Genomic DNA, 10179 nt, shown 5'->3' on the forward strand with positions numbered 1-10179 from the left:
TTCGATCCGTCCGTGAAGATGTTTATTGGACCTCTTCTCCAGAGACTACACTTCTCCCATTGGTCCCTTGGAGGGATGTGCGTGGAGAAGTATCCTTTTGGGGCCAGCCTCGGATAACTCCGGTCCATTTCATTAGCCTGGAGGTCGAAGCTTTTGAGAATTGTAGAGTGCCCGTGCGCTGGGTTTAAAGAGAACCCAGAGCTTTTGACCTAATGGCTGAGCGAACCGCCGCTACTTTGCCCGCAATGTCGACAGGGGCGACATTGAGTATGGCGTTTAGCGCTAGAGTAGGAGTGGTCCTCGGCACCCCGCTGATCCAACGAGGGCCGCCCCTTGCACGCGCTCTAGCTTCTTAAATGAGTGGTATTTTCCAGTGAACTCCACCAGACAATGAACCCGTATAACATTATTGGCTTAATAATGGTTTCATATAGCCAGTGCATCACTTTTGAGCAGAGGCCCCATCTCTTCCCCATGGCATTATTGCAGCAGTAGAGATCCACCGATGCCTTCTTTACTCGTTCCTCAATATTTGGTTTCCATGACAACTTCCCGTCCAGGATCAAGCCCAAGAACTTAACCCTGTCGGAGGGAACAAGAGGAACACCCGCTATTGAGGAGAGCTGTACATGGGGCTGGTAAAAAGAACGAGCTCCATCTTTCCAGGATTGACAAGCAAGCTGTGACAGTTCTGTCGTGCATCATATGTGAGATGAGCCTTACTAAGTAGCTCACGACTCCGAGCTTAGCAAGGGGTCTTATTAACCCTCCAGGTAGGACATTATTGAAAGCCCTCTAGATATCAAGGAAGGCCCCTACTACAAAATCTTTATTCTTAAGAGACTCCTCTATGACTTTACCAATTGAGTGCAGAGCAGATTCTACGGATATACCCTTCAGGTAGGCATGTTGAGAGAGGCTAAAACGCTCTCGAGGAATCCCGTTTCTTATGTACATACAAAAATAAATATGTCAATACAAAAATAAAGTATCGACTTTGGGGTTTTATTTTCTTGGGTTGGCTAAAATGATAAAATGATGTCTCAGCTATCGAAATATGTCCAAAACAAGTCCCGACCTTTTACACTTGTTTGTATGAGCAGTGTGAAAGTATTAGTTGACGCAGCGCTCTCCAAAGTAAAAATGCAATGCTAAAATTTAAAAGAACGCCAAAAACCATACGGGCGATCGATTTTAATTTTGTAAAATTGGTTTTTCTTCTACAGGTCAGTTCTATAATAGGTTTAATAATTTTATTTTNCGAAGAAATTCGGGCTATTCCGGCCGAAATGCTCGAAAAAGTTGCCCAAAATTGGACTTTCCGAATGGACCACCTAAGACGCAGCCGCGGTCAACATTTAAATGAAATTATCTTCAAAAAGTAAATGTCATGGACCAATCTAACGTTTCAAATAAAGAACCGATGAGATTTTGCAAATTTTATGCGTTTTTTTTTAAAAAAAAAGTTATCAAGCTCTTAAAAAATCACCCGTTACTAAATATTGAATCCGACCGTGTCCGACCTGTTGTGTAAAACGCGATTTTGTACCATATAATATTGAAAATTTTTCTGAAAATGATTTTTAAAATTAACTTTTTTTCAACCAGTTTTGTGTAAGATACACGTTTTCTGTACGAATTTTAAATATATACTTAAAAAAAAAATATATATATATATATATATAACTCAGTTTTACGTGAATTTAATAAATATTTTTCCAATTCAACACATCTCTTTTAATTTCAGGCGCCATATTTGATCGGCCATTTTGTGTTTAGTTATTTTGATTTCAGATTCGAATTTAGCGACCCCAATAACTATTAAATAATATAAACATAAGCCATTCTTATTATTATTTCTAACCAAATTATTGTGTAAAGATTTTAGGCGCCATATTGGATCGACCATTTTGGATTTTATATTTTAATTTCAGTTTCAAATTCAGCGACCTCAAAACCCCTGGAAACTTGAATTCATCTGAATATACTAATTTTTTAAATTATGGGCACAAAATGGGTATCAAATACCACTTGTTCTGTTCTCCATCCTCGATCTGGAATTTCGATTTAAAAATGTCTGCCGAAAATTTTTCAACAATAATTCAAAACGCCCGAATCTTTCCAACCCTAGTGCTTTACCATAAATACTTTTCTCGTCGCTTGTTCGCGTGAAGAGCGCCATCAGATATTTGTATTTGCACTTCTCTCAAGGTACTGCGGCTTGATGAAAAATGGAAAGAGTAGTCCACCCCAGAATCGCAACTAGGGAATCTAAACATCGTAGAAGTTAAAAATCTACTTGTCCAAAATAACACTGGCTTGTCAGGGAAATTTAGTCTGCGTGGATAGGCTCCCTGAAACACCAGCCTCCCCTTCACTATTCTTCGAGTCTACGTCAATAAACCTTCAAGATTTAGAGACATATCGAAGAAAATTATTTCAACTACGACTATGACTAGTAAAATAAAGCTTTATTACATTCGATGACGACAGCTTCGAAACTACATACATTTCGTGACCTAAGGCCATTATTATTTCCTATTAAATATTTCACTGACCCGCTTCACTCTGTGTACGGCGGCAATTCATCGTTACGTTTCTGTGAGATTGCTCCTTTTTCATGCTCCGCACTATCCAAGCTGTCACTTAGACGCCGCAAGTCGCCTCTCCGCGGTTTAAATTCCTCGCCGCCCAGTGTGATGCTAGGTGGTATCTTTTTACCTCTAAACTTTATAGAATCGAAAGCTGGTGGAGGCGTTGCATGTTCAGGTGAGTTATCACGCGTGGACGTATGCCAAACAGCAATACGTTTCTTTGATTTCTTTTTCGGTACTAACTGCTTGAGTGACGTTGCTGATGTAGCTGGCTTTACTTTTGTGATTTCGTTGAAACGACTTAGTGAGCGGTACTTTCGTTGGAAGTAGATAATCTCCAGCACCAAAGCGACCATAGCTAAGCCTAAACCGAATAGTGTGGCTATAAATACACCACCCAAACTTTCAAGTGAGATGCCTTCTTCCTCTTTGTTTACGGAACAGGCTTTAATGCGTGACATATTCCAATATTTGGCTTTGAGTTCTTCGAAGTAGCGATCCTTTTGAAGTTCCAGTAGCGCATAGCTCAATTTATCCTTGAAGAAAAGGATTTTTAGTTTTTTTTTACTTGAACGAAAATCTCACAAAACTTACCGCAAAATGAGATCCTTGTTGAATCGCAATGGCATAGGGTTGTTCAGCGAATACTTCGCCAACTTCGGTCAGATTGCAGTTACGGGTCAACTCATATTTTATTTCGGAGGAGTCGTGTATGAATGCGAAGTCGGCGTTCTCGTGTTCGTTGACCTTGCGAAATCCCTCCTTGGCATCTTTACGGGTTCGGAACTATTTATAGCGAGTAATATGGTGCCGTACTGCTCTCTGATGGGATAATCCCAAACTCTGAAAGCATGCAAACAAAGAGGATTAAATAGAGTGTTTTGTAAGATAAATAGTAAGTTGTTTAGAAATTTGTAAGTTCAGCAAAAATGCAAATAACTGATGGCATTCGATGTGGCGCAGAACTGGTAATGTAACTATATATTAGCCAGCTTGACCGCTAAACTGTAAAGTAATTAAATTAAGATAAGCAATATTTCCTAGATTTAACCTGTATTTCTGATAATCCTCAGTTACATTCATCGTCAATTCCTTCCACATGCGATATAGCGTGTCTTCAGCAAATTTCATATTTATAAAGTATTGATGTGTACTTGATCCTTCCACAACAGTGTAGTTTATGCGAGATTGACGCGCCAACTGCTGTAAAGACTGCACAGGTGTCTGCATGCGTTCCACGGTAAGAAAGGCAGCTAAGTTCGCCGTGAAAGTGGCCAGCATCAAAACCACAAATAGCCAATAACCTGCAACCATTATGCGACCAGATACCGCTTTAGGAGGTTCACCACCGCCTTGCGGCGTGAATGAAGTCAGAGCAAACCAGAAACTCTCACGAAGTGTGAATTCCCTGAAATACATAAATTATGATAAACAGCGTCTTTAGAATTTCATGTGACGATTATCATTCCTACCTGCAAGGGTATGGATATGCCTCACGATTATTTCTATAACTATATGGTGAATACTTATCTAGCAGCCAAATCAGTATGGCACTTCCCACCAGCGCTGCAATTATGCTGAACCACACTTCCACCCGTAGAACGGTCATGAATTTGAATAGCGATGTCTGTCGCACCGGCTTTCGCATAACTATAGAAATGCCTGTTTGCTCAAAGTACGGAGCTATATAATCAATAACTTCTTCACGTTCCGAGTACATTTTTAATGCAGCGACGGCAAAATCCGTCTCACCAATAGCCAAATCGCCGATAATGCCATCCCATTGTTCGGTTTCGGCATTGCGCCGTCCAAATTCACCCGAAGTAGGTGGTACGAGTATGTAACCGAAGTTTAGACGCTTCGACAAGGTTTTAATAAAATCAATGCAGAAACCCTCCCAAATCGGATTACCATAAGCGTCGAGTACTAGTTCATCGGTAACTGGATCGCGCTTCAAATAGTTCCAGGGTATGGCCTGTGGAAAAGGAATTCAGAATTAGCTGTAATTTCATATGTACATCTTAGCTCTTAATTAGGCGCATTGGGACAATCATATAACTACTTAATCACAAGGTCCTCAGTGTCTCCGAGAGTATAGACTCTTATATAAGCGAATTGTTGCAAGTGTTTGATAAAACATTCCTGGCTAATCGTAAGCCAATTTGCCTACGATGGGCCTAATTAAATGCTAAAGTTTTTTGTACATACCTCCACCGTGCCAATGCGAAAGAAACGTCTCGGTGGACTAAGCGTCTTATTAATTTTGCGTAAATCACCATTTTCCCAAATGGCTAAATCGGTTGCCGCTTCGTGCTCGCGCGAGTAAAGACTTATATTTATTGTTGGTGAGTAAGTAAGGCGTGGCACGAGATCGAGGTCCTCTTCCGGAAAGGTGGCATCGGTGGTCAAATGTAAAAATTCATTCAAAAGGAATTGATCCAATATGTTAAATCCCGTATGTGTATCTTCGTTGGGGCTCGTGTTGTTACATTGCATTACGAAAGATTGTAACCAATTAATATTTATTTGTTTAATTTCAATTAAGCTGCGTAGTATTTCCAAAATCATTGCGCGTTGGAACTAAACCATGAAATGTGAGGAAAGGTTCAAATAAATATTGAACTGTATTAAAAATGTATATTTCCTAACGAAAGCAGCTCTAAGGAGCCACCATTACTTACGGTAAATCCGTTAAGGCAGTAAGCATCTCTCATGCGCAGTGCGCGGCATAAAGTCTTCGGATTGATTGTAAATTTGGTCGCATAATTCACTGACTTCCTAAATTTGAAGACACGATCACGCGGATCCAAATACACGAAATGCCACTCGCGAGGTCGTTCGAAGAGTTTGCCCTCATATATCTTGAAAAATGAAAGTTTTCAAAAATCGAAACCGAATACATACATTTGCTGCTGTACCTTTTCAAAAATGCTGCTCATCGCCGTTCCACTCGCAAAGATTGCATAGCAGGAGGGTGTTGGTCGCAATTGCCGCATTCGTTTCACGAAATCGCGCTGATCGTATGCATTTAGCACCAAAGCGCGAAAATGATAACCTTCGATGATTTGTATTATAGCCTCTTCGGTATCCTAAACAATAACAAACAAATGTATGTTTTAAATTTTTTATGAAAACCATAAAATTTAATGCAATGCCCATACTCTGGCATTCTGGAAGATCAGGATACATTCGTGCCAGGATTTTTGCTCTATAAATTGTGAAAACATTTTTAAATATGGCGCCATGATGCGATCTACTCGCAAAAAAGGGATTTGATATGATTTCAGCAACTCCAATCCATCTCGCCATGGGTGATAAGTAAAATCGAGAACCACAGAGACACCATCGCTAGCGAGAATTTCACAAACTGCAAAAAATAAAGTGCTGTAGTTAAGTAATGTTGTCGAACAGAAATGAGGTTGAGAACATTTTTGGTCCAGATAAAAATGTATCATACACTGGGTTACTTGGAATAGTAGAAATAAATAACAGTAATTTGGTGGCACTTTTGGTGGTCCTTCTACAGCTTTGTTTGTTCAACTGTTCAAAGAAATGCCATGCCAGTTAATGTGGCTTCCTATATCTCTGCTATCGCGATGAACGGCCTAGCCATTCGCACTGGGAGCCGTGTCGTTGTTGTTGTAGCGGCTACAACAACTGCGCCCAGATCGGCTAGTCTCTCAGTCGTTGTCGTGAAGCTCAGCTAATGGGAGACTTAAGAAGCATGCAGCTTCTATAGGATCCGTCCATAGGGTCCGTCCATAGGGACAGAGGCGTCAGTTGAGTGGGGTTTTGTGTGCATGCGAAGATATGTTTCGAGTCGTGGGGTGTCTCTCCGCATGCCGGGCACTCATTGGGCACATCTGCATCTACTCTGCTTAGGTTCGAGTTCAACCTGCTGCAGTAGCCAGAGCGAAGTTTGCTTATTGTGGTCCGAGTCTTCCGAAGCATACGAAGCTCCGTCTCGTCCACGTCTGGTAGCTGTGTAACAAGAACGGCATTCACAGGCCTTTCGGTTGCTTTATGAAGCCTTGGCAAAGGCGCTCTGCAAGAAAGTATCTGTTCGGAACTATTTCCTGATATTGTGGAAATGGGTTTCGAAAATATGGAATTTTTTATATTATTGTACACCCTTGAAGGACCGGACTAGATTTTGACATATCCTATCAATATCAATACAGCATACTAGCTAGAGCACAATGTTTATTTTTTTCCTTTATTACAAGGTCGAAATTTTTAGAAGAGTGGCTTAAGTTCGATAAATGTGATAGAAATATTAACCTCTATAGGTTTCCTAAGCTACACGATGTTACTAAAGCTACTGAACTAGTTATGAAGAAAAAATTGTTCTATAACTCGTCGAAAATCGCTAGTTGTTTTAACGAAATCGGTTTAACAAATGTATAAATTTCTTAGAAATATACTTATAAGGAAAAGTGTTCCAGGGAATCGTATGCTCCCGTGGGGTACGAGTATCGAGCAATCCTGACTTTTATATCCTCCTATTTTAAAGTCTTTGGAAAATCATTTGAAGGACTTTGAATTGGGACACTAACATATCGTCGCTTGCAATACCACGTATGAGGTGGCAAATTTATTTTGGTTACCCTGTCTTATTGCTTCCCTACTTCACAAAATCCAATAGTATACATACATACATTTCGCACACCGTCTTCAAAAGAGGGACAACTAAAAAAATAATTTGCTAGATTTTTTTGCATAAATCAATTCGTAGGATTTTTCTGAAATTAATGCAAATATTTTTTGCTTCGTGAATATATTCTCTAACTAGAAAACTAATAACTAAGCACTTATACTATTTCGCCGATCTAATTTTTGAGTTCTATGAATTATGAATTGGAAAATCTACCACATCTTACTCAAATCTACCAAATTTTTTTGTCGATTCTACCACACAAAAATAAAAAAGAGTTTGCACACTGCTTACAAATAAAATAATGGCAGGAATTTCGAAATTTCAACCGTGTTTGTGTGAAATATTTTATTTTTATCAGTACTTATTTTTCTTTTAACCAATCTATGTTGAAATAAAAGTGAAAATAAAAAAATATTTTGTCAGATAAAACCGATGGTATATCGGATATCAGCACCCTAAGTGTACTTTAAAAATATCCAAAAATAATTGTGTCCACCTAGCTTGTTCTGCAGGGCGCACTGTGCATCGATGTAGGTAAACAACTAACTTCCCTTATTTACTTATGGATTAAAACCGGTGGCTGCTTAAATTATATTGTCGTTGCCCCTAATTGTATTTTATCTGGGAGATTTTGTAGGCTATTCTTTGGCAGACGGGGGTCCTTTAGGTGTCAAAGTTTCAAGCTGTTGTAATTTAATTCTATTTCGCTTTATTTTATCTTATTTTTGTTGTTTATATATATATATTTTTTAATTTTGTAAAAATTTCTTAGCCGTTAAATTTGTAAAGCTTTTTTTTCTATTTGTATACCTACATCTTTCCATATTCTCCTCGTTCTTTTTCTTTTCATTTTCAATAATAACAATTGAGTACTGAATTTTAGTTTCTAAACGCAAATCAGCAATTTCTTTCACTGCATCTATAATATCCGCATCAATTCCGCTTTGCAGGGGATCAATCCAAAATGCTAGAGAAAAGAAAATAAGTAGGATTTATCGATATTTTCCTTTCCTTGGAATATTCGCTGTTTGTACCAATTTTCAATTCATTTGCTACAACAAAGCTGAAAAGTGTTAAAATTGCAAGATTTTGCATAAGCCACATCGCGTCGAATTTGGAAAAACATCCATACACTGCGCGCCTTAGGAAAGTACTGTTACGAATGGATTTTTAGAACTGTGTCATAAGTAATTTTAAAGAAATTGAAGCATCAAAATTGCAACGGGTGACAAGTCAAGGCTAACATTTAAATTGCATAATAGTTTTAAGTAATTTGCAGTGATTTGCGCGCTTACAAACAGGTGACACTTTTAAATTATTAAAGCTCCTGCGGCACAAGTGCCTGCAAGTAAGAATAATGGTGGTTAGAGTGTTTCAAGAACAAAATTATAAAATGCCTGCACTTGGCATACAAACGATACTTGTTTTCTATTTTTATCTATAATTCCAAATGTGGCTAATCGATTATTGTCGACTTAAATTGCTACAACGATTGTCAACGAATACATATTTACTTTCCTTCCTTGTTGGACAGAAGTTAGGATAAGGCTTTGATTATTCAAACGAGTACAGCACTTAAACCATCATAAAAAATATGTGAATTGAAAGATATTCACTCAGGATTCTTCTAGCCAACTATCTGTGAGTTTTTCATATGGAGTGTAATGTACCCACATTTCTTGCTTTTTCATCCTTAAATTTCCAAGAAATTCCGTTTTCCGTTCTATCCAAGACTATTATCTGTCGTACTTATACGCCGAGTGGTTAGAGTTACGTTCTTCGATTCATAGTACGAGCAACATCCCAAAAAATGTCTTGCCTAATAGCAGCACTTCTTCTACCATAAAAACACTGCCTATAAAAGTAATTTATTTGCCTTCCGGAGTTGGGTTAAAACTGCAGGTCTCTCCATTTGTTTAATAACATCAATACGAAAACCATAAATTGAAGGAGATTAAATGCCAAACAATTAACAAAAGCGTAAGTGTCAAATATTTTATTTTTTTTTAAGTAGAGTGTCCTCACTATGCCCGAAAAGACTGTCACAGTTTATCTTTGCCTTATCGTTAAATAGATTCTGCAGTGCTTTCCTCGTTGAGCCATTAGAAAAATTGGGACATATACAATGATAATAATAATAGATTGGCGCTTACACATATGTTAGTGTTTGGCCGAGCTTCTCCTCCGACTTGTGGCGTGCGCCTTGATGTTGTCACACAAAGCGGAGGGACCTACATTTTTACGCCGACGCCAACCCAGGATTGTTCAATCGCCTAGGCCCTGGGTCATCCTCTCTCTCAACATAGTTGAAGATGCTTTGTAGGACAATTGAAGACAGTACTTAGGCAAAATAGCTTGAAGGATTTTGTTTATTCTGGTCTTAAAAAAAAAAACTACCTTTCCAACTTCCATGGTGAAAAGCTCTTTTGAAAAGCGCTTTTTTATCATTTTTCTCCATCTCATCCAACAGACGCAATGGCCGAGTGAGCAAAGCCNTCGAGATTTCCGACGTTCGAGGCTCGGGCAGCGGATTTTTTTAATATATATCCCTTTTTTGTTTTAAAAAGAAAAATATAGGTACATCTTTTTTAATTTCATGTAGTTTTTAGATACTTATTTTATTTTTATATTTTGATTTACTTTTCCTTTTTTATTTAATGTTTAGGTTTTATTGATTTAAATTTTTTTTTTTAATTTTTTTAATTTTTTTTCTTTTTATAATTTTTTTATACTTTATTATTTTTTTTAAATTTTTATATTATATTAAAAAAAAAATAAATTTTTTAAATTTCATTCAACAATATTTATTGTTATCGAGCCTAAGGCCGTTTGTACTGAAAAAATGTTGGGAAAAAACCACAATAATTTACATAAGGTAGAAGTTATAGCTGCTATTTTGGAAAGCGCAACATCTCCTCATCGAGTTCA

General features: G+C 37.9%; 1 protein-coding gene across 1 annotated transcript; it reads right to left on the minus strand.

The window, feature by feature from the left end:
• Window positions 1–2499: 2499 nt before the first annotated feature.
• On the minus strand, window positions 2500–5886 carry LOC108380085 (ionotropic receptor 25a-like). The gene is given in 9 exon segments (XM_017636453.1): window positions 2500–3130; window positions 3189–3367; window positions 3370–3437; window positions 3646–4002; window positions 4067–4569; window positions 4803–5174; window positions 5276–5455; window positions 5513–5683; window positions 5756–5886. Coding segments are annotated over 9 exon segments (2481 nt in total). The 5' UTR covers window positions 5840–5886; the 3' UTR covers window positions 2500–2563.
• Window positions 5887–10179: the final 4293 nt, after the last annotated feature.

Source organism: Rhagoletis zephyria, unplaced genomic scaffold, assembly GCF_001687245.7.
Source record: "Rhagoletis zephyria isolate East Lansing unplaced genomic scaffold, Rhagoletis_zephyria_1.1 Rzeph_scaffold_18202, whole genome shotgun sequence".
NCBI classification, from domain to species: Eukaryota; Metazoa; Arthropoda; class Insecta; order Diptera; family Tephritidae; genus Rhagoletis; species Rhagoletis zephyria.